The 25,892-nt window shown below is 43.6% G+C and overlaps 1 protein-coding gene across 3 annotated transcripts in view; it reads left to right on the top strand.

Annotated features, from left to right (window-relative positions):
• pibf1 (progesterone immunomodulatory binding factor 1) overlaps window positions 1-25,892 on the top strand; it is a 135,395-nt gene that overhangs the window by 46,561 nt on the left and 62,942 nt on the right. For all 3 annotated transcript variants that reach the window (XM_038818594.1, XM_038818592.1, XM_038818593.1), the window contains exon 11: window positions 15,149-15,314. In XM_038818594.1, coding sequence (XP_038674522.1) covers window positions 15,149-15,314 — 166 coding nt within the window. The remainder of the gene's footprint in view (window positions 1-15,148; window positions 15,315-25,892) is intronic.

Genomic DNA, 25,892 nt, shown 5'->3' with positions numbered 1-25,892 from the left:
TCACACCATCAGCCTTGCAGCATGGTGTTGAACATTGAGTGTACAGTTTCAAAAAAGATGAAGCATCCTAATATTCTATCAAGTTATGTTGTGTACAAAATGTACATGCTTTGAGTATATATAGAGGCCTTCCTTCAGTCCACTCAGCACCAATGGAGGTAATGTTGTATAACTAGCTGCCTGGCCCAATCACTGTTGTAGTCATTTGCTGAAGTATGACTGAGGAATTATGCATCTCAATCTTCTTGGGAATTGGACCTTATTTTTAGGAATTTCTCATCTTTCTTATACCTGAGTTTGCTCCAGATTTGCTTGGCACTTCTGTGTTTAAACCCCAAATTCCCCTGGGCATTTCTTAGCAGAAGCATTTGGTATTTTCATCTTGCTACTGTATCATTTTGAATATGGGCCACATTTTTCCGAAAAAGATGGGTTTAAATTTGAGATGTGGCCTGAATGTCGGGGGCGATGTAAAGAGAAGAGGGCATAACCTTAAAATTAGAGCTGGGCTCTTCCGGGATGACGTCAGAAACAGTTATTAATTCACATAAATCATTTGGGCAGCACAGTAGCACACGTGGCTAGCACTGCGGCTTCACAGCGCCAAGGTCCCAGGTTCAATTCCCTGCTGGGTCACTGTCTGTGTGGAGTCTGCACGTTCTCCCCGCGTCTGTGCGGATTTCCTCTGGGTGCTCCGATTTCCTCCGGGTGCTCCGATTTCCTCCGGGTGCTCCGATTTCCTCCCACAGTCCAAAGACATGCAGGTTAGGTGGATTGGCCATGTTAAATTGCCCTTAGTGTCCAAAAAAGGTTAAGAGGAGTTGTTGGGTTATGGGGATAAGGTTAAAGTGAGGGCTTAAGTGGGTCAGTGCAGACTCGATGGGCCGAATGGCCTCCTTCTGCACTATGTTCTATTTATAATGAAAATCTGAAACTCTTGCTCCCAAATAACTATTGAAATTAGTCCAACTGAAAATATTAAAACTGAGATTTTTGAAGTATTACGGGTTAAGGTACTAAAACTTAAGGGAAATAAAGATACAGACAGCCCATAATTTAACTGAGTGGTGGAACATGCTTGAGGAACTGAATAGCCTATGGATATTCCCATATGAGTACTTCCATCAAAGAGTTGGTAGGAGCCTTCTCCAAATTCCTGTGTTGTAATTCCACCATGGTCAGCAATGTAGTGAACTAGATCCCCTCTCTGGGAGTCCCAATTTCTCCATAGTAAGCAGTGGGACAGGAGGAATGATTAATGCACAGAGAATATATGCTGATAACATCCTAGACATTTTATTATGTAAAGAAATGTATTTTTCAGATTTACACTGAACTGTCATTTTCTTCCCCCTTTTACCTAGTTTTAAAAGTTGTGAAGTAATCCATAAAAAATGGAGTTCTAACAACATTATAATGGTGAACGGCGATGAGAAACTGTTTAGCTTTGGGAACATAGTAACAGGAGTAGGGATTCAGCCCTTAGAGCCTGTCCTGCGATTCTGTTAGATTACGGCTGATCTATACAACAACTCCATTTACCTGCCTTTCATCGATATCTCTTGACATCCTTATCTAGTAAAAATTAATCATCTAAGTCTTTAAAATTGACTCAGGAATCCAGTCTTTTGGGAGAGTTTTCCATATTTCTACTACTCTTTGTGTGGAAAAAATACTTACTGATTTCGCTTCTAAATAATCCAGCTCTAATTTTAAGAAAATGCCCCCGATTTCTGGATTGCACCTCTGAGGAAGTAGTTTCTTTGTATCTACCCACTAATCCCTTTATCAATTAAGCACCATGACCAAATCACACTTCAATCTTCTAAATGTAACAGAACCACAAATCAAATTTTTGTAACCACCTCGGAGGATGCTGTCACAGCTGATATCAATCATGTTCTCTGACATCCACTTGTGTGTAGCTGTCAGAGGTCACTTGATATTTTTTAGTTTTCCCGGCTGACAGCTGTTTTTTTATGTGGCCCTTCGTAAAGTTGTTTGGGCACTCCTGGCATAAAGAAACATGATGATCTGCCAGACCAAAGTTGGAAAGAAATGGTAATCAGATTAACATCAATTACAAGCCTGCTTGAAACTTGGTTGAAACATGTTCAGGCAAACTGGTTTGGTTTGGCACAAGAATATCACATCAGATTAATACTTGGTTTGGAAAATATCCATTTGCACAAGGTGCAGAAGAAATCCCCAGGCAATCTTACATTGATTTATCACGTTAGTAATGTTTTGAGTAAATATTGTACACAGGAATAATTTTGTAGTTTATGGCACAGCCAATGTGCATTGCTGCTGCACTGTAATTACAGCTGACAGCCTTTTACTTGGATCCGATGCCAAAACAGTTCGAAGAGATCTAGATCCTAGAGTGCCATTGGGCATAAGCAGGAATCTTATGAGAAACGAATACAGAAATACTGATTCACAAAGATATGTTTTTAGTCATAAAGGAGAGAGAAGTCAACTGAGGGCGTAATTTGCTGACTGTTCACGGCGGTGAGATATTCCGGTCCCATCAACGACGCACCCCCGCCTCGGGTTTCCCGTCGGCGAGAGCTGCATTCAGCAGGACATCCCGTTGTTAACGGTGGGACCAGAAGATCCCACTGACGGGTCACCTCCGCCACCAAAAAACATGCGGCGGATTGCGCAGAAAATTCTGCCCTGAGAGTCATGAAAGTGAGTGATATTCATTCAAATGTGCATAATCATCTCTACAAACGCCTGCATTGAAGGAAATAAAGTTGGGTGGCACAATATGGCCACATTTGTGATTCATCACCAATTGCCAGTGTCAACTGTGAGCATGAACCTAATTCATTGAAGATTATACTTTTTAGTCAAATCTGGAAAAAAAAACGATGAAGTCAATTTCCATTCAGGAAGATTAGAAATGCAAAGACAATTTTAGATACAAGGGAGAAATGTTTTTCATTTAGCTCCTTTGAGGAATATGAATTATGAGTATCTGAAAGTTGGCAAGAGGTAATGAAGAAGTTGTACAAACCTTGATAAACCCTGTGTGCGGTTGTGGGCTGCAATACTAGTTTTTTGGAGGTTGCAGCATCGATTTATTAGGATAATATCTGGTATGAGGAAATACAAATGCAAAAAATGTTTTTAGAACAATACAAATTATGAGGCAATATGTCAGAAATGGGCAGAAGTATGAAAAGATGGGACCGGAAGAAGTAGAAGAAGGCTGTTTTATCAGCCGATAAGGGACAAAGTACAAGGATTAAGGAATGATGTGGAACAGAGGTCTGGATAAACTTCTTTACACAGAGTTGTGAGGGTGTAGGAATTCTTCATTAGTTCAAGCAAATCCATGCAAGGACCCGAGAGTAGATTAGTTATGTGGATAAAGGAAAAATAGCTTGAAGGGATTTATAAACACGATGATTAAATGTGATTGGAATTATTTGCTTGTGAGAGGATAAATGTTGACCCATTGTTGGGGGTGACTGACTTGTTTCCATTTGTAACTTCTGCATGCTTCTAGATATTTAGAGGAAATTATTTGTTTTGGTAGATACTGACTTTCTCAGGAGAGGTAAAGGATGCGGAAACTGATTTCATGAGCAGTATGGGGGAAGATGGCATCGGGTTTAGACAGGGCATTTTCGGTGACTAGTAGCAGAAACCAATATTACTTTTAGAACATAGAACAGTACAGCACAGAACAGGCCCTTCGGCCCTCGATGTTGTGCCGTGCAATGATCACCCTACTCAAACCCACGTATCCACCCTATACCCGTAACCCAACAATCCCCCCATTAACCTTACACAACGGGCAATTTAGCATGGCCAATCCACCTAACCCGCACATCTTTGGACTGTGGGAGGAAACCGGAGCACCCGGAGGAAACCCACGCACACACGGGAGGACGTGCAGACTCTACACAGACAGTGACCCAGCCGGGAATCGAACCTGGGACCCTGGAGCTGTGAAGCATTTATGCTAACCACCATGCTACCGTGCTGCCCCACCAGCATGGTGGAAAATTGCTTTTAAGAAGCAATTTTATCCTTTTGCAAGTGAGCCGTTCAATGGTAACATTTGTAAGGACCTGTTTCAGTAACTCAAAGCCATTGGCAAACTGGCCTCAAGGGTGATTATGTTGAGTTAGGTGTGCCTTTGATGTGTTAATACATATTTTTGAATTCACTGCTCTTGTAGTTTTGCCAAGTGTCATTACTCTTTACTGGTGCTTTTTAAAAATTATTATAATTTTTAGTAGAAACTTAGGAACATGAGTAGGCCACCCAATCCTTCTGGTCAGTTCGGCCATTCACTTATGGCATGGCTGATCTGTACCTCTTCTACTTTTGACCATAATCCCTTGATACAATTGCAGAAGAAAAATCTATTGATTTTGGTCTGGGAAATTCTAATCGAGCCTGCAGCCACAGCTCATTGGGGCAAATTAATTTTTAAAAAGTTTTACAACCCTTCATGTGAAAAGGTGCTTACTTATTTCACCCTTGAGTGGCCTGGCTCTATTTGTAAGTTTAGGCGAAACCTGTATGAAATGCTAGTCCAGTTCCGGCTGGGGTCCTTTGTCCAATTCTTGGCACCAGACTTCAGGAATGACTTGAAGGCTTTAGAGGAGGTACAAAAGATATTTACTTAGAGTGGTTTTCACGGATGAGAGATTACAGTTATGTGAACAGACTGGAGTTGGGGGAGTGGGTTGTTGTTGTTAGAATAGAGAAAGCAAAGAGGAGATTGGTAGGGGTGTTAAAATCATTAGGGTGTAGATAGAGAAAATGTTTCCAGTGGCTGAAGGGTCGATGACCAGAGGGCACGGATTTAAGGTGTTTGGCAAGAGAATCAGAGGCGACATGGGCAGCACGGTAGCATAGTGGTGAGCACAATTGCTTCACAGCTTCAGGGTCCTAGGTTCGATTCCCGGCTTGGGTCACTGTCTGCGCGAAGTCTGCACGTTCTCCCGTGTGCGCGTGGGTTTCCTCCGGGTGCTCCGGTTTCCTCCCACAGTCCAAAGATGTGCAGGTTAGATGGATTGGCCATGCTAAATTGCCCTTAGTGTCCAAAATTGCCGTTAGTGTTGGGTGGGGTTACTGGGTTATGGTGGGGTTGTAAGCTTGGGTAGGGTGCTCTTTCCAAGAGCCGGTGCAGACTCAATGGGCCGAATGCCCTCCTTCTGCACTGTAAATTCTATTCTACCTGGTTAGTGGTTAGAATTCAGAATGTGCTGCATGCCATGCTGGTGGAAACAGACTCAAAGGGGAATTGATTACACACTTGAAGGATAAAGCATGGCAGAGATATGGGAATGAATTGGGGGAATGGGACTAACTGGATTGCCTTTTGAAAGAACCGTCCCAAACTTGATGGGCTGATGTGCTTATGCACAATTCTGTGATACGAGTTGGGGTCTGATGAAGGCTGTGAACAGCTACAGTCCCCTTGAGATAAAGACTAACATTTCAAAAGTCTTTGTAATTACATTTTGTACCCATGCATTCACTAGCTTTTAGTTAATTGTGTCCAGGATACCTAAATTCCTTTGGTGGGACAAGTGTGTTTCCTAGAAATCTCTCCTATGCCTCTGCTTTTGACTGTATCTACCAATGGCCTAGAAGAAGACATAGAGGCCAAGACTTTCTGCTCTCATTTGTGTCTAGGAGGGCATACATTTGGGGTGACGTAAGAATGGAGTGGAAAATATCGCGAGAGCTGAAAGGTCTTGTTTTAAATTGTCGCAAACAGTGATCATCAGTGATGGGGTGTGTTTCCCAATCATCAACATCGGAACAACATTTTTCATTATCAAGCAGTTACCCTGAACCATCCTCCCCGTCAGAAAATGCATCGATGTTTGTGTGATGGCAGAACATCGTGAATCACAAATCTCCTAAAAGGTGCACTCCTAGGGGAACTCGGGTGAGGGGAAGGGAGTCTTGCCTGGGCACTGCTCGGGAAGTGCCAGGAAGGGTGTGGGCGGGCTCCATGGTGACCTGCTTATCTCTCTCTTAACTAGGACGGCCTTTAAAAATGGCACCCGATCCTCGGCTGACTAAGTTGGTGGTGGGGAGAGTGAATCCGAGGCCACCCTGTCAGCAATACGTCATTGGGACGCAATCCCAGAAGGTTTTGTTTCCAAAGCCCTGGACAATACAGCGGAAAAGGCTGCCCTTCAGTTGAGGACTTCAACGCCTCTTTTCCCGCCACTGGCGGCCATTGTTGATTTCTGGGGAAATCTCACCCAGGTATCTGCATATTCAAGTTTACAGATGTAATGATGTGAGGAACATTGTGTCAACGGGAACAGCAAGCTATGAAGGGGCATAGACAGATTATGAAAATACACAAAATGATGGCAAATTTGTCATCCATAGTTTACAATCTGTTGACATGAAGAAAATATTCTGATCAGCCTTTCATTGATTTAAAATTAATGACCTCACGTTTCCCCGGATTGAATTTCATTTGCCTGTCGACTTAATCTGCATGTGACCCTTGTAATTTCCTGTTCCTATTGATACAGTTTACTGTGTTCGTAACTTCAGGAGTGCTTTCACCACATGGGTTGCCTTTGGTCTAGATGGAGTTCTTTCAGGTTCCTTTCACTGCACCCTGTGCAAATAGTTGATCTTGATTTCAGTTCCAAAAAATTCCCAGATATGGAAAATAGAAATGTTTGCTCCCTGACTTTGTGCTTTTTGACCAATTAGGGAGCAGCTTTTTTGAACCAACCAGCATATACAGTCGTCTTCATCCAGGACCGTTACAGTACTGAAGCATTTGGGTTTTGGAATAGAGGAGAATGGGGAGAGGAAGAGAGCGGGTTTGAATTTTATGTTTATAAGGATCTCCCTATTTAGGAGTACATCATTTTGGATGCTTCACTTTTGTGTTTCATGGTCGGAGAAGGGGTTCACAGTTTTCATGTATACATAGAAATGTGATCCTTCATACATATGTAACCTGGTCACTAATTTTGATACAGGCATCTAACCCCAACTGGCGTTGTCTTAAGGCATACATTTGGGGTGACGTGAGAAGCATATTGCTTGCATGGACCTGAGATTGTAATGGAACGATTTTGTTTTACATTTGATGTATTCTGCAACCCCATCAAAATCACCATCCATACTCAATAACCTTGAATAGTAGATGATCTGTGATCTTTTACACAGGGATCCTTCAAGTCTTGCGTCATTGTCCACACTCAGACGTCCTCTAATTTCAACCTCTCGTGAATGCCCCCTACCAGCCTCCGTGCCCACACATACCGTCAGTTGCCTTGGCTTTGATCTCTCAAATTATCTCCCTAGAAACTGCTTCTGAATCTATCCATGCACCCTTAAAAATCTTCTGAGGCTATGTTTTTAGTCACCTCCTAATATTTATCTTCAATTAGCTGGCATCTTCAATTAGTTGGCATCTTCGCTTCTTACTACTCTGCAAACTGCCTTTGAGCATATGTTAAAGGTGCATAATAATATGAATTTTTAGAATGATCGATTGCTTTCTGTTCTCTCTCAACCTTTTTTTTTGGAAGGATTTGAAAATGTAACTTTGTTTTATTTTGGTTCCCATTTAAAAACAACGTGGAAGGGACTTTTCTCCACACAATTAAATAGAATTTTATGTAGACACTAAACTCTTCATGCATGTTAATGATATGCTGTTATCAAAGGATGAAGGTGGTGCTAACTGGTGCGTTCTGGATCCCGAATCACTGATCCCTCTATTAAAACCATTCCATGACATATACAGGCATTCATGCCCCTCAACAACAGATGCGATAAGAGTATTTTCAATCTGGTATTTGGAAGACGTCCAAGATGGTATTTCCTTAACCTCTACTGTAGATAAATTTGTACTGAAAGGCAATACAAGAATTTTTAAGAATGTGTGGTGAAATATTTATCATTATAGGTAATCCAAGACTGAAATGTATATAGACTATTCTGCTGCCGTCAGTCAACTTGACCATCTCAAGTGTAAACAAGATATTTGTCTATTTCAGCCTCTGCAAATTTTACCGAAACGTAACCAGGGATGATATCGTGTCACAAAATAATACAGTGAGCTTTGAGAATACTCCAGAATGATACTCCAGAGCAGTGTTCTTCAAACTTTTTTTCCGCGGACCCATTTTTACTAACCAACCAACCTTTGGGACCCAACCCGGCCGTCCTTCGCGACCCACGCCGGCCGTCCTTCGCGACCCACGTCGGCCGACCTGCGCGACCCACCATTTTCTCTTACCTTGTTTGCTGCTGACAAAAATGGAGGAAATGGTTTTGGGTCCCTTTGGCCCTCATACACACTCCTCCAATGGAACCTGTTGGATGAAGGTGAAGCCTTCCTGTGTCGGAAAGTATGGAGTCTCCATCTGTCCAAAGTTCTGAACTTTTTTCCTGTAAAATTTTATCAAATAAACCCCCCCCCCCCCCCTCCCCCCCCCGAACTTGTAAAAAAAATAAAATGAGTTAAATAAATGAAAAAAAATGAATAAAACGCCCCCGAACTTGTAAAGAAAAAAGAATAAAATAAATGAAAAAAATTAATAAAACCCTCTTGAACGTGTAAAAAAAATAAAATGAATAAAATAAATGAAAAAACTAAAAATTAAATGAATAAAGTAAATGAATAAAAACCACTACAGAACTTGTAAAACAAAAAGCTGCAACCGTTTTAAAAATAGCGGCCGCACTGCGCATGCGTGCCCGATTATCGCGCCGATCATCGTGCGCGCATGCGCACCGCGGCCAAATTTTTTTCACATGTTCGCGGCCGCTTGCAGCCGGCGTTATGAAGAACCGGCTGCTGCGCGGGGATTTGCGCGAATTGGGAGCGCCGCGGACAACGGCTCCGCGACCCTCCCAACACCTGCCCGGGACCCACCCGCGGGTCGCGCCCCAGACTTTGAAGAACACTGCTCCAGAGCAAAGTCTGCTGCTTGGGCACAGTTAAAAGAGGCAATCCTTGAGTAATTTCTACAGGCACAAAATCACTTAGACATTCAGAAACAAATTTTCCAAGATATGGTTGAGCTCTCTCAGCTGCTTACTTTGATACTGCTCAGCACTGTCTGTTTAGATAAATACCTGAGAACAGACCTTTGTGAGACCAAGTGATGATTCTCCCTCTAATTTTCCCTCCTTTAGTGAAAGCTATCTGATTTCTATCTAACCAACGTAATGAACTGTTTACAATTAGGGTTGTACGTGCACTTTGTGTTCCCATGGCGATATCCACTGTTGGTTCAACATGTTTTGCTGCTCTATTTTTGTCACTATATAAAATAAAGTTGACTTGCTCGTTGATTATTCAACTGTAATTTGGCACCAAGCCTGCAACATTGCAGATATATTGTTTCATGTTATATAAAAACATGAGCATATACTATGTTTTTATCAAAAGCGTTCAATTAATTTTAAGAATAGTTTTCAAAGTTCAGAAAGGCCCACTGAGGGACTTTTCAGTGTATTCACAAAAAGCGGCTGTACTAGTGATAGATGTAAGAATGCAAAGTCAAGATTAAAGCCAGATGTACAGGTATCTACTCTGAGTAAGTCTTCTGAAAAAACATTTAGGAATAAACTTAAATGTTTTATTTGCAGATCCTATTCTGGGTAATCAAAAAGTATGTGTCAATTATCTGGGTGACCCCCGGGTAATGTTCTGGGGACCCATGTTCAAACTCCACCACAGCGGATGGTAAAATTTGAATTAAATAAAAAGGACCAATGACTGTCATAAAAACCCATCTGGTTCACTGATGTTGTTTAGGGAAAGAAATCTGCCATCCTTACCTGGTCTGGCCTGATTGTAACTCCACACACACGGCAATGTGGTTGACTCTTAAATACCCTCAAGAAATGGTCCAGTGGACTTCCGGTGACACGGATGTGCTGTGCGGATGCACAAAAGGTGGCTGTCATCCTGAAAACTTGAAATTAGGCGCTTTAAATCAAAAATGGCCTGGTAAAACCGGGTGAAAAAAACCCTCGCCCTCCTCCAACACCATCAGGACAAGACGTGGCATGTGGCAGCAGCTCCAAGGGCCAAAAAACGGCAAAGCCTAGAAAGAAGGAATGAGGAGATGGCAAGCACGCGGGGCAGCAAGGTCCCGGCCACACCTGAACGAGAAGGATCTCTTGCAAATTAATGATAATCTGATAACAAGTTGCTCAGCCTGTACAGATCACTCAGTTCACAAGCTAACTATCACAACAAAATATTTAAGCAACCAATGCAGTTTTTTTTTAAAGCTCACAGGATAAGTAGAAAATGTATATGTCACATACACAATGGAAAATGAAGCTATTCACGGTTGAAACCTGCAATGCTCTGACGTACTTCAATACTAAAAGATACTGAAAGGGTGTGCTACAGTATTTATTGAACAATGCTGCTTGCTATGTTTCTGTATTTATGTGAGAAGCATATTCGAAGCATTATGTTATGCAAGTTGCCTCCTGTAAGTTCATTTTTCTCCAGGAAAATCAAGGATGATAGTAGATTGGTATTGCACTGAGGACCTGGGTTCGATCCTGGCCCCGGGTCACTGTCCGTGTAGAGTTTGCACATTCTCCCCATGTCTGCATGGGTCTCACCCCCACAATCCCAAAGATGTGCAAGATAGATGGATTGGTCATGCTAAATTGCCCCTTAATTGGGGAAAAAAAAGAATTGGGTGCTTTAAATTTAAAAAAAAAAACAAATTTGGAGAGGAACGGTCACTGGACATATATTTAATATTCCCTCTTCGTGTCTAGAAAACAGAAGTACAGAAACAGAATGCCTCCTCAAGCTTTAGGAAAGTTGCAAATATAAAATGGAGAGTTGCATCCCCAGTGTCCTGGACAACATTAATTTTTTAACCAGCAAAATAGATTAATTGGTCATTTGTCCCAATTCTGTTGGTGAAATTGTGGTTTGTGCAACGTGGTTGCCAATTTGGCCGACATCACAAAAGTCATTGTACTTCAGAGCAGCCTATTGTGTATGAAACACTTTGGGATGTTTCTAAGATATTATCAGAATTACATAATGCAAAAACTTACATTGCATATATTATGTTCGACATCAACATGTTTGAACTATTGACATACAAATTGAGCAATGGTTTTGCACTGCAGAGCTACACTTTCAAGCATGTATTGGTCATGAAAGATTGTTTTCCGATAACAAACTGATAGCTTAATGAAATAATTATTTGTTTCTTCAGAGCAAAATATAATGGAATGTTTTCACTCTGCAATAAGTGTTTTGACTCTTAGAGAACAAATTAATTTGGCAAGAGCCCCTGGTTATAATTGTTCCCATTCATGTTTTGGTACTTGTAGACGCTATCATTGTGGTCTGGAGATTTATCTATTGTAAGTTCCATTTTAAGAGCACACTTTGAAATGTCAGACTACCTTTGCTCTTTTCATAATGATGAAAGACAAAATATTTTGAGAAAAACACTTTGACCTTTTGAACTATGAAAAATGTTAAGCTTTCAAATATACTGGTGGATTTACCACATTGCACTCACAATAAATTGTAGGATCATGTATAAGAAGGCACAAAGAGGAACAGGTGTAGACCATATGGGCTATCACGCCTGCTCCACCATTCAATGCAATCGTTCGTCACTGACCTTGGGCTTCACCTTCGCTTTCATGCTGGCTTCCCATATTCCGTGAGGGACCAAAATTTGTATACCCGAACCTTAAATATATTCAATGATGGAGTACCCATGACCCTCTGAGGTAGAGAATTCCACAGATTCACAACTCTTTAAGTGAAGTAACTTTTCCTCAGCCTGGTCCTAAGTGTTTGACCCCCTATCCTGAGATAGTGTCCCTGTACTTTAAATTCCTCGATCAACGGAAAGAATCTCTCTGCATCTACCCTGACAAGCCCCTTCACAATCTTCTGTGTCTCAATGATGTTATTCTTATTCTTCTAAGCTTCGAAGTATATAAGCCCAGTTTATCCAGCCTCTCATCACAGAACAACCTCCAAATCCCAGGACCAATTCAGTGAACCTTAGCTGTACCACCTCCAATGCAAGTATATGATTTGTTAAATACAGAGACCAAAACTGCACGCAGTGGACAGAATCTTGTTGAGACTGGAGAGCTGGCAAGAAACCCATGCCCCCTCTATTCAGGAAGGCTGCTGAGCCACGCACCAATCAGATAGTGGCAATTCCCCTGGAATGAAGGCCCCTGGGACAAAATGTTTGCCTGCTGAGAGCCGTCAGCCTCATGCTCAGCAGTGCCACTTGAGAATCTGTGGTTGCTCTCGGAAGGACAGGCACAGGAGCCCCATAATCACAGAGCGACCAAAACCCCAAGTAAGCAATTTTTGGAGGGAGAGGGGGTTAGGGTACGTGGGGAGAGAGGTTAGCAGCAAATGTCGGAGGTTGGCACTCAATGTCCCCTCCTAGTGTCCCTCAATCAAAATGAATTGGTCATTTAAGGACGTCCTTTGGCAGCGAGAAGGTTTACCATGTTCCTTCCCTCCGAGAACTTAATTTTGGTGGAGGTGGGATTCCAGGATGCCACCATCCAATCTTTTTTTTAAAAAATGCCCTTCCGATTCCAAGGTCGCTACCAGCGAGAGCACAATATTCTTGTCGATATTCCAGATGTGGTCTCACCAGAGCTCTATAATTGTAGCAAGACTTAATTCCTGTGCTCCAATCCCTCAGCAATAGCGGCCAACATGCAATTTGTCTTCCGAATTCCTTGTTGTAACAGTATGCTACCTTTCTGCATTTCTTGCACAAGCACACCCAAGTCTCTTTCAACATCAATATTCGAAAGTTTCATATCTTTTAAAAGAAAAGTATCCCGTTTTTTGTACCCTTATGACCAAGCTGAATTAATTCATACTTCCCTGCATTATACTTAATTTGCTGACTTTCTGCCCACTCATTAGCCTCTCTCTGTCCTCCCCAGTTTGCAAAGTATGCAGTTCTATAAGAATAAGCATGTTGAACTCGGTAGTAAGCAATGTGTTATCCTGGCCGCAAGATTAAGCTATATTTGACATTGCCTAGCCTATTCCTTTAAGAATATCCAATTATAGGGATTAGTCTTTGAACAGTGTGAAATAAATAGAGCTTATTTAACATTTGCTTTTGATTTTGTGAATCAAATCTTGCTTGATGCCCTGCATCACACAAAACATCAACTTCTATCATTTTCTAAAAGTTGTGTTGCCTTAAATGTCTTGTGGGGTGTGCGAGGAGTTGCTAAAATAATCTGCGGCTGTGTGAGATCATTATTTTAAAATATTTGACCAAACTGCTTGCTGCAAAATAGCTTTAATAAAGGAAGCTGGTGTATGTTAGCAATTTTAATGACGAGAATAATTTACCACAACATACTTGGACACAGACTGCAGTTTGTGTGGTCAACAATTTAACGGATGTACAATATGTAGTGATATGCATCACTGTGTATACACAAGGGGTTAATGTAAATACACTACAACTAAGTAACCACGAGAGGGAGCACCAGAGATGTCACGACATGCAGACACGCAACCAATGGGTCATTAGAACAGGACACAATCAATGGGTAATCAGGACACCCAGATGTGGCATTACCACAAGGGGGCACTACACGACCCATATAAAAAGGAAAAGGCACACAGGCTCTGCCTCTTCCACCGGCAGAAACCAAGAGAGCAAGACAGGGTTGGTTATCAGCAACATCACACCCTAGCACATGGGCGAGAGCAAGCTTGTATAGTTAGCAGAATAGACTGAGTTACTAGAGGCAGATTAGCAGAGTGTCAAACTCATTTAAGAGCATTGTTAATCGTTCAATAAATACGTTAAACCTATCTCCGAGTCTGGAGCATTTCAGCAGAGCCTACATCAAGTGGCAGCTTATGTTACTAGCAATAACATAACAACACAATATAATTGTATCACATGTATGATAGGCCTTTTTACAATTTTTCACACCAACATGCATTGTTTTATAAGCTCTTTGAAGTTTTCTATTTTTCACGACCTTTAGAAATTAAACATTACAGTTCTTCCCCTATTTGATCTTGGTATTAGAGATGTGCTGTAGCGCAGTAAATACATGCTTTGAATGCCTGCAAATCCTTGGTACAGTTGTTGAGCATACCCAGAGTTTTTAAGCAAGCATAAAAAAGATTGCTCACATTCATACAATCCAACGTTTCTGAGCCAACAATGACAGATGCTGCGATACAGCTGAGACGTAAAATGGTGTAGGAAGTCACTCAAACTGCATTTTGTTCGGGTCAAGACGGAAAAAGGAGCAGCGTTTTTGAGATTCCTTTACTATGTCTAGAGATGAGGACTCAGCAATAACTCACTGTTGGCGCTCACTGCCATGAAATCCTTTCATTACAGATCCATAAAACATGGCTTCAGCATTTTTTGAAGCTTGGCTCTTCATACATGTTGCGTTAGGAATGTAAGAGGAATGATATTGTTGCAAAATAGCAAGGATTATTTTTGTAACCAAACTTAATATAGTGAGCAAAAAAAAAGATAACCCATCAAGTAGTACAGCTCCTGAAGTACAAAAATTAGGTTAAAAGTCACATTGGTAGTATGTGCCAAATAAAATAAATTTGTTATTTTGTAAATGCTTCTAATTATTGAGTTGGCATATAACTGTTTTGTATTATATAATGTATCATATTTTATCAGGGCCATTGTTGAGCATGTTAAATATTATTCGACTGTTGTATCTTTAGGTGAAAATTGAAAATAATTGATCTGCGTTTATATTCGCTGTATATATGCACTCTTTTCAAACTCAGGACAAATGTAATCGAAGGAAAGTTTCTGTAACTCCATCTTGTTGAGGGGCGCATGGAGGAGGGGGAGAATTTAATAGTTTAAAGGGGATTTGAAGAAAAATATTTTCACCAGTGGTGGGAGTCTGGAATGCACTGGGCTGGGAGACTAGTAGAGAACCTCACAACCTTTAAAATGTATGTGGATGAGCACTTGAAATGTCATAGCGTGCTGGAAAGTGGGATTTGTGAAGATTTTCCGCAGTTTTTGTCAGATTTGATGGGCTGAAGGGCCTCTTCTGCACTGTATGTCTTTATGAATGTATGGTGTTACGTATATTTTCCTACCTCTCTCTTACTTTCCAGGTTTAGGCAGATGCAGGGTACCACAGACAGCCGCATATCTGAACTCATGAATCAGACGAAGCTAAAAACGTTCGAGGCAGAGCGAGCTCAGTTGGTGCAAGAAGAAACAGCCAAGAATCTCAAACAGTGCCAGGTGGAATGTGATAAATACCAAAAGAAACTTGAGGTAGAACATTTGATTTGATTTTCATTTTACAGCCACCAGATAGTATACACATTTGCCGGGGTGAAAGAATCAAAATGCACGAGTCATAACACACTGCTAATTTGATCCACTTTGCATTATCCATTTTGCTGTTTAACTCCACTGCCTTCCACTGTACCTTAGATGGTGAACAAGGATGCTAGCCAAGCAGTGTTAGAGGGGCCAGAATTTGTGGAGGGAACCGATTCTTGGTCTCTGCCTCCATTATTTATGACCTAAAATTCTGGAGGAGGTGGAAATGTCTTGCACCCATCCTTCTTCTGTCCTGAAGCCATTGTAGTTAACGGAGCCAACTCCCCCTGCCAGTTCCACTGTTAATATGACCAAATTTTCACAAAGCACGCTGATGTTATCTGCGAGGTTCTCCCAACTTGAAACACCGGATTGTTTGGGTGTATAGCTTTGTTTTTGTTTGAGGAGACAAGTGAACCCCAGTGAGACTAAGTAGCCAGTCATTGTGTGACAATGATTAACTCCTAGTTATTAAAGTAAAGAAAAGACAAATACACACGAACGGTACTACTCCACTCTACAACAATTAAGGTATATGAATTACTACATACACTCACAGTTTATGTAGAACGTACTCCTTATTCCAAAATATATCTGTAGTCCTTGAACTTCTTAAGACTGCCCCGTTTCCCCCAAAAAGCATCCAAAGTAAATAAATCTATAAGTTACACCAGCTTATAGTTACCACACAATACAGGGATGGCAATCAACATCTTTTCCTGATCCAACGTAGATATTTCAAATGCCTTTAAGAAGGTTTTCTGCGCTGCCTTGGCTCTAAAGCCTTGAGGCTGTTAGATGTAAAACTTGGCCTTCGGGCTTGGTGACTGGAAACTGGCTTGTCAGCTTCCTAAGTCTGGTAGGTGTTAACTGGCCTCCATTCATCTGAGGGTCCAGCCAATTATACCTTTGTTCTTCTTTGATTATGCTTATTTGGCTGTCTGCCCCGTTCAACTTCCTTGACATTACAAATTCACATATGTATACCCCATTACCCCATTTTTCCAATTATCTATGTAAACGGTTTCTACTCCTAAACCACTCACATCAAATTCTTATCTAAACTGCCTTCTAATCGAGTTGTTGCGAGAGACGAATCTCACTGGGGCCTTTTGAATACTGGCTACTGCTGTCTCTCGACATATTTCTACCTGTTGCTGGCCATCTAGCTATCCTGTTAGGTTTTGTTAAATTTGTTTTACTACTGTTGTCAGGCAAATTCATGACAAAATCCATATACATTTGTATGAAGTAGCCAGTTTGACTAAACCGTTATGGCTATGGGGGGAGGGGCATAATGCTTCTTTCCCAAAGGTAATATTGCTGTCATGGAGCAGTGATTTGAGAAATTCACAATTTTAACTTTTGGAATAATGTAACTCCTTGCCGAGAATGGTCAGGCCCTCCATCCCACAATGGAGTAGTTGGGTGCAGCTTCAAATTCCCTGCCCTTTTACAGGATAGGAGCACAAGGGGGTGTTAAGCGTATAAGTGCCATCACCTTTATGTAATTGGCTCCAAACCATGGATTTGCATCCAGGGCAATGCCCAGACAGACTGGCAATCAAAAGTCCCTTCCATCGTGTACTTCTGGAATGAGGGTTTGAGAAATTTCAATCTAAACAATGTCACAGTAAATCTAGTGGCCTTTGTAGAACTTTGCTGTTTAATTTGTATTCAAACTCAATGCACGCCGAACAGTATTTACTTTATGTAGTGAAATTCTACCCACAACAGGTTCCATGGAACCAAAAGTAGATTTAGCAACATAGCAAGGGACAGTACATGCTAAGCTGCATCAGAGCACGCACTGCATTTTGTTTCAATGATTTAAAACAAAGGGCGGGTTTACCGCCCATCCCGCCATGTGTTTTTCGACGGGGGTGGCGGCCCGCCAGCGGGGTCGACCAATCCCCCCATTGTCAATGGGATTTCCTGTAACCAGGAAACCCGTGCGCGGCGTGGGACCAGAATTTCCCGCCAGTATGACCAGCCAGGAAATTCCACCCAAAAAACTCTCTATGAATCGATGCTTTCAGGGGGGGAGGGAGAAAAAAGGGAAAAGTCTGAAAAAGAAATGCAGTGTATTTCTTGAGACCTGACGTGGAATATGCCCTGAAACACTTCAGTTTGTACCGGGAACTGGTTATCCTTTGTTGAAAAATACACTTTCTCATTCCCGATAAAGCCACTTATTGTTGGAGGTGAGACTGGAGGGGACAGGGGTCAGTTAGTAGTGGAGAAAAGAAGCAAGGCGTTACTTTTCTTCCCCAGGTCAATCCATGGGGTATTTGGTGATTTTGGTCGAGGAAATTGAAGCCTGATAGCATTTGATGTGTTCCAGCCGTATCTGATGATGGACAATTAAACCAGGTAGGCTCAAAACTGTACCCCTTAGACTTTAGGGAGCAACAGTGTGAGGATCACCATGGGAAAATAAAGCTGACATGAGAAACTATTTCACTGGGGATAAGTACAACAAAGGTAAAGGCGAGAATGTGATTGAATAAATCAAAAACTTTTTAAGTACCATAGCAAATCAAAGGGTTGACAATAGAGAGTTCAAAATTACAGTTAAAAGTGACTCAGGGAGCGCTTTCTTTCAGAGACTATGCAGGATTGATTTATGTTCATGGAAAAAATAGCACTCAGCACAGCCATCAAAAAAATGGTGGCCTTGAATATTTATAAAGCATCACAATCTGATTGAATAGGTCTAAGAGTTCTTAAAATTTGTTTCAGCTCATTAGGTAAAACTGTGGCACCAGCAGTCTGGGAAGTTACAAATGTTATTCCAATCTTTGAAAAGATCAGAAGCGTGATCCTGGGAATTACAGACTGTTACCTTGACTACTACAATGAAAAAGATATATTAGAATATCAATGAAGCTTTTGAGGTGCATCTAATGAGTACAACCAGTGCTTTCCAGAAATAATTAAAATGTCTGCTCTTCAAAATTGCCCACATGCTCTGAAAGAAAATATAGTCTTAAAATTTTAAAAAACTTACAGTTTTCTGTGGTATCTATAATAGTTCTTCAGACATATTTGGCATGTTGTGCGGGTTTGGAATCGATTGGGAACAGATGGTTATTTTATGGTGAATATTAGATGCCGTGCATTTTGTTTTTAAACATGTGCTAAGATATCCCGCATTGTCCCATGTAATGATTTCCATCATTAAGTTTAGTCAATGCACATGGTTTCAGATAGATTAATCATTAAAAGTAATTTGTAGTCCTACATTACAAGAGTGACTACACTTCAGAAAGTACATATTTCCCTGTAAAGCGCTTTGGGATATCCGTCAGTTATGAAAAGCATTATATAAATGCAAGTTTGTCTTTTTTAACTCATTCCAACGTGTTGCAAAATCAGTACCTTCCACTGGACTATAATGCCAACGAAATATTTCCGTTTGATCACCTTACCCAACTTTTCTCACTGATATCAAATCAACTTATTTTTCTTTCTTTGTACAAGATGGACCAAGTTAGTAGAATTTATTCAGTCTCCATGTGTTGGTGGATCGTTAGTAATTCAATGGGACAATGCTGCTGGATCGTCTACTTTTAAGGCCATCTTGCTCCTCCTCTGTAACTATCTTAATATAGTACATTTAAGGTGGTATTCTGAGTCACATGTCATTTTGATATTAACAGGAGTCATGACCCATACATTCATGCAGAAAAAATATTAATCCATTTAACTAGCATATTTTATGTGATTCATATAGTTCTGGTGGTTTAGCATGGTAGTTTTGCTTGGAAAATGGGAATATTCGCAGATGTGGGAAGCCATACACCAGGTGGCTTATGCTGTGACATTGCATCGAGCTTTTATCTTATTGGTGGAATTTGAATTATTCAAGCGCTTTTAAATAATTCAAGATAGTAACAATTAAAAATTGTTCTTTTTAAACAAACTGATGAATGGCTGGCATCTGATCCTTCACCTGGTAGCAGAATTTCAAGGCCCATGCTCCACAAGGTAACCAAATTATTCAGTATAGATGCAACAGAAGTACACTGCAGTTTACATTCACGCCTGTGTGCGCGACCCAACTAAAGAATTATAAATTAACGCTGACGATTTAGGGGTGGGATTTTCCATCTTGCACCCACCCCCCAAAAGCTGCTCGCATTGGCCACCGGTGGGATGTTCCAGTCCTGCCGATGTCTACTCTGTGTTCCATGGCTCACCAATCCCACCACCGGGGAACCTGCCATGGGGAGAGGGGGGGAATCTCTTTCTGCGGGATGGGAAGATCCCAAAAATCAGTCAAAAAGCAATTTCAACTCTGATCTGTTGTAATATTTTTGAAGATTCAAGGAATCCTTATTGCAATTTTGGCGAACCATATTCATCCTGGGTATTGATTTCTGTGTTATGAATGTTGGAGTTGCACTGAAAATTCAACAGGCGCCAGTATGATGTCTCGGCGCTGTTTACAACAGGTGTATATAAATGTAAACCTGGTGGCCTCACCTCTGGAGAATTTCTGAGGTGAGCTCTCAGTTGGCCAACATTCTCCAGGGTGTTAAATGCCCAGGTGCACCGGGTGAAAGGAAGCGGAGGAACACTGATAAGTTCAACTCTGGGCCGGGAGTGGCGTTCAGTCTCTCAATCTCGGGGGTAGGGGTCATTCGCAGCCTCCCCTTCATGTCAGTGCGCCCCTTGCTTTAAGGGGGTCTAAAGGCTGACATGCAGGTATCGCTTCCCCTGTCCTTCTTGCTGGGCTTGTGGCCAAATTGTCCTTAGTGGGAGCTGGAAAGTGGGTGAGAGGAGATGAATGCAGAGGGTCAGAATGGGAAGCGACTGTGAGGCACCTGGGTGTGGTTCCATGAGAGGCCAGGCTGTAAAGGCAGAGTGGGGGACTCGGGAATGAGTTGCATCCTTGCCTCATAAGGCATGAGGCATGCTACAGGGCAGCATGGTAGCATTGTGGGTAGCACAATTGCTTCACAGCTCCAGGGTCCCAGGTTCGATTCCGGCTTGGGTCACTGTCTGTGCGGAGTCTGCACATCCTCCCCGTGTCTGCGTGGGTTTCCTCCGGGTGCTCCGGTTTCCTCCCAAAGTCCAAAGATGTGCAGGTTAGGTGGATTGGCCATGATAAATTGCCCTTAGTGTCCAAAATTGCCCTTAGTGTTGGGTGGGGTTACTGGTTATGGGGATAGGGTGGAGGTGTTAACCTTGGTAAGGGGTAGGGTGCTCTTTCCAAGAGCCGGTGCAGACTCGATGGGCCGAATGGCCTCCTTCTGCACTGTAAATTCTATGAAGACCCTTTCACTGGGGGAAGGACGACTTCAGTGAGAGCAGAACTTCACACTCAGGCAGCATTCTGAGGACAAAGGGGTTAAGCTGCATGGAAGTTCCAATCCACTTTCGCAAAGGTGTTTAACTGTCAGGAACTGTTGGGTGGACATATGGCTGATGAAAGGCTTGACAACTCTGCAGCCCTTGTGGCCTGGGAAAAATAGGGTGTCCTCTCGGGGTGTGCATGTGATGCTATTATTTGTAGGCTTCACGTGAATCATTTGTGCCTCAAGAGACAGTCATTCACCTGAAATGCTACCTCACCTTTCCTTGATTAGTCAATTGTGCCAATGAGCTAAACATTAGTGCCACTGATTCTCAGTTTATTTAATTTAGTTTATTTAGTTTCAATCAAAATAGTTGAAACCAAGTTCTTAACTTTTTGGAAACATTGTCCCCAAGCATTGAACTTTAGTGCTCATACAAGCATTAACGTTACACAAATGACACTGATGTCCCTATGCAAAGTGTGATGGTGATGTCTATCATCACCAAGGTTAAAGTCATGGTGAAGGTGTGCCTTGGAGATGTCCCATGAGGATGCAGATGCTGGTCCCATGCATCCACTCAATGTCCCTTTGGTCTAATGCCAGTGGGTGGAGGTAGTGAGAGAGAATGGTCGAAGGGAAGATGGAACTGAGACTGTTGAGGGTCCAGGTGCCTCACCTAGGTGGAGTTAAGAGGGATAACTGCAGGAAAGTGAAGTAGTGTGAGAGGGGAGGGGGTGAGGCTTAGTCAAGAGACACTCTGTAAGGGAGAGGTGCATGGGTGGATGTCCCAGAGGCATGGAGGGCTAAGGGTCAGGGCTCTCAGGAATCCTCATTTTGGTGTCCTCTTCTTAGCAGTGCATGATTCTGGAGAATCATGGAGCCAGTTGAATTGGCTATTCTGTTTCTAACGATTGAGCAGCAGCAGAGGCGTCGATGTGCCGCTGCACCCGGCCAGGACCAGGGCCCTGCAGGGGAGGCTGGACATATAGCTGTTCTGGGAGCTGCACCACAGATGGTGGGGCCTCACCGGAGACACTGCTGCCAAAGGGTCTTCTGACATCAGACATCCTGCCTGTTGATGTCAGAACCCATGTGCCGGAGAAGACTGTCTGTCCTAGGGGTCAGTGGACCGTCTTTTCCAGGTCTGGCAAGAGCTGGTACCTCATGGAATGGCAGGACACCCACTGCTCGTGGTCCTTAAAGTTACCGCCGCTCTGAACCTCTATGCAGGTGGCTCGATTCAGGCCAGTACCGGTTATCTGTGTGGCATTTCCCAGTCACCCACACACAAATGCATAAGGGAGGTAACTGATGCCCCTTATACGAGGGCCCACATGTATATTGATTTGGGCTGAGACCAGGAAGCCAGGCCATAGGTTACACCCGCTTAGCATGCATGTCTCGGGTGCAAGGTGTGATAGACTGCTGGTGAACAGTGATGTTTTATACAAGAGCTACATTACAATGGTTACCTATCTCAAACTAGTGCCTTGATTTACCTGTGCTCACTAGGGGTCTACACTTTCTTAATCTTCCTCACCCTCCTTCTACATCAAGATATATCCCATGGTCCGCAGCTGAGGTTGAAGTGGGGCCTGTTGCCTGAGATGATCTTGGCAGGCATCCCCTGGGCCTGGAACTTGAGGGGCCGGGCCTACTTTTGGGCAGCATGTGGGTTGCTCCTCTCTGTGCTGGGCTGGAGGTGTGTCACTCACGTGGAGCAGAGTGTCATCGGCTGTATACCGCAGGGTCTCCTGGGTGGCTGGCCCCACGCTGCGCTCCTGCCCATTCTCTTGCCTCTGGGGGCCTCGCCTCTGGGCTCCTCCAAGGGATCGAGAGGTAGCTGGACTGAGAGCCAGTAACCTGGTCGTCCTCTGAGGCAGACACTCATGAACTCCCACCTGTGCCTGCACCATGCAGTTGAAGCCCTGCATCATGGAGCTCATGAGCTGAACCATGGAGCAGACATCCCCTGCCATGGAGTACACGTCCTGTGCCAAGGTCTCCTCTGCGCGCGCCACACTTGCAGTGTTGCGTAGGAGTGAAAGCATCATCTCCTCGGCAGAGGTCAATGGGACTCTTCCAGTTAGCCTTGCACTCCGAGGAAAGTTGCTGTCATTCCTTTCTGATGCTCGCAGTTCCAGCAGCTTTGGAACTACTGGACCCAGGGGCATATCGTCGGTCAGTGGCTCAGCAGGGTGTCGGGCTCTGACATCTCACCGGGTGCCGGTTCCCTACGACTTCCCTGCCTCTGCCTGATGTGGATATTCAGTTTTGAGGTTTTCACCAGTGAGTTACCCAGACGCCTGCCTACTTTAATCCCATCGAGGTGTGAGTATCTGCACTGGTGCAGGTTGCGGGTGACAGATGTGGCGTCTCTTCAGTGGTGGTGTCCGAGAATTGTCCCCAAAGCTGCTCATGTCCATGGTCTCCAAGGAGCACGAAGATGGCCTTGGCTGGTCAACCAATTGCCCTGCAAGGGAAGGGAGATGGCATTAGTGCATCATGGCATGGGAGATAAATGATGACACAATGTTTCGACATGAGGCTTGAAGAATTGTGTGTCCTGAGGATTCTCACTTTTGTCTGCAGCCCCACTTCGCCGGCTGCACGGGCACTGTCTTGTTCCTCCCCAGCCAGCTCAAGGGCTCTATCCTCAAAGGAGGTGAGGCATCTGAACTCGCTCATGACTCTGGGTGGCTGTGAGACAGATGGGGAAAGCGTAGGTGGGAGTCCTGCCTTGTTCAGATATTGATGAGATGTGGCATGTGTGGGACTTGAGTGGCAGCAGGGATGTGAGGAGTAGAGTAGCTAGTGGGGGAGACTATGGGGTTTGGGGGGTGGGGAAAAAGGTCTTTTGACAGGTGTTGTAGCTGGGTATGCGATCACTTTGGAGTTGCGAGTGGTGTGTGAGGGGGTTCAAAGAGAGACGAGGTGGCAGACTTATCCTGGCTGCACAAAGAAGGTCATTCATCTTGTTGCGATAGTGCTGCCCCCCCCCCCCTCTTCAGTAGTGAGCTGGCACTGACGAAGGGTGCCACTGCCTCCCAGGCACCCTGCCGCTGCCGCCAGGGGATTTGCACAGGTTTTCACACCACCTGTTTTCACATCTCAACTGACACTTTGCCAAACTTTGGTAAAAGTCCGTTTCATATGTAAACTAGAGACTAAGTTTCTGACTGATAATTGAAACAGAATTTTACAACTAAAATAGTAACGTGAAAGGAAGACTTGAATAGTATATCTTTTCTATATTTATTAGTTGCACACAATAAATATTAACTAAGTGTGTGCCCTGACTTCTCTGAATGAGAATAAAAAAGCCACAGGCAGGTAACAACTCCCCTTTTCAAGACGATTTCTCAAACTCATCATACTGTGAAGAGTTCACACCTTTTGAACAACCTTCCCACAAATTAAATTTTGAGCCGATGGAAAGAGGGAATCTGTTATTCCCTGGGCAGGAGAAAGCAGGAGTTAAATATCCGCCTCTCTGGAGTAGTTTCCTTATCTTTGCTCCCCTGGTCTCCCATTTTCCATGCCCTCCTCTCTCCCCTCCTTCTCCTTTGTCTCCTACCCTTTCTTCAACCGTATCTTTCCCCTGTCATCTTCCTCCTCTTCCCCTCCCTATCCTCTTCCTATCTTTTTAAAAATAAATTTAGAGTACCTAATTCATTTTTTCCAATTAAGGGGCAATTTAGTGTGGCCAATCCACCTAGCTTGCACATTTTTGGGTTGTGGGGGTGAAACCCACGCAAACACGGGGAGAATGTGCAAACTCCACACAGACAGTGACCCAGAGGCGGGATCGAACCTGGGACCTCGGTGCCGTGAGGCGGCAGTGCTAACCCACTGCGCCACCGTGCTGCCTCCTCTTCCTATCTTTCACCCAACTCTTTTCTTCACTTGCCCCCTTCTTCCAGCTGCCCTTTCTTTATTTTAAATCTTTTTCTTGGCATTTCCCATATTTATAAGCAGTTGTATATATACACATCACGTTTTTGTCCCCCGCGCTAATTTCCTTTATTATAAGAGAGGTTTATTTTGTCCTTCGTTTAACTGACCCTATGTGCATTTCGTTGCCCTCTGGATCGGTCTATGGTTTCTCCCCCTTCCCCGTTGTCTCTCCCCCCCCTCCCCCTCCTCAGCACCGCAGTCCCAGTGCTATCCACTGCGCCACATGCCGCCCACTTCTTTGCAGTCTTTTGGTACCTCATCTATCTTGGTGGTTTTTAAAAATTCTTATTAGCTTACTCCTCGTTGCTGGCCTCGAACAGGTTTTGGAGCAGGCCGACAAACTGCCCCCAAGTATCCAGGAAGCCTTCCTCCGCCCTCGGGTGGCGTACTTAATCTTCTCCAAATGAAGAAATTCCGAATGATCAGCAAGCCAGTCTGCAGCCGTGGGTGGTGCTGCCGATCGGCAGCCGAGCAGGATTCTCCAGCGTGCGCTTAGGGAAGCGAAAGCTAGGGCGTTGCCCCCCTTCCCCATGTGTCACTCTGGCTGCTCTGATACCCCGAAGATTGCCACACTCGGGCATGGTTTCACCCTCACCCCCACAACTTGGGACATTGCCTCGAAAAAGGTTGCCCAGAACCCAGCAAGCTTGGGACAAGCCCAAAACATGTGGGTGAGGCTGGCCGGGCCCCTCTGACACCGTTCACATTTGTCCTCCACCTCCGGGAAGAACCTGCTCATTCGGGTTATGGTCAGGTGCGCTCTGTGCATCACATTGAGCTGCATTAGGCTTAGCTTGCGCAGGAGGAGGTGGAGTTTACCCTGCTCAGTGCTTCGCTCCAGAGTCCCCATCCTACCTCTGTCCCTAGTTCGTCCTCCCATTTTTGTCTGGTCTCTTCCAGTGGAGTCCGGGCTCTGTCCAGTAGCTGTCCGTATATTTTCCCACATAGTCCCCCCTTCTCGTTTCTTGTGCCTATCAGGTCCTCTAGTAGTGTGGCTTCTGGTGCCCCAGGGTTCCCTACCGTCTCTTTGCAGAGGAAGTGTTTTATTTGGAGGTGTCTCATTTCCTGTCCTTTTGCTAATTTCCACTTTCTCGTCCGTTCGTGTGCAGCTGCTCTTTCTAACCTATATCATCCTTCTCCTTTCCTGCTTTTTTGCTCCACCTCCTCTTATCCCATTCCTTTTCCTGGCTTCCTCTACTCCATGTTGCTCTTCATTCCATTTTCCATCTGACTCTTCCATATTCCTCCTCACCCCTTTTCCTTC

Source organism: Scyliorhinus canicula, chromosome 14 (genome assembly GCF_902713615.1).
Source record: "Scyliorhinus canicula chromosome 14, sScyCan1.1, whole genome shotgun sequence".
Lineage (NCBI taxonomy): Eukaryota > Metazoa > Chordata > Chondrichthyes > Carcharhiniformes > Scyliorhinidae > Scyliorhinus > Scyliorhinus canicula.
This window is presented reverse-complemented; position numbering and strand designations above follow the sequence as displayed.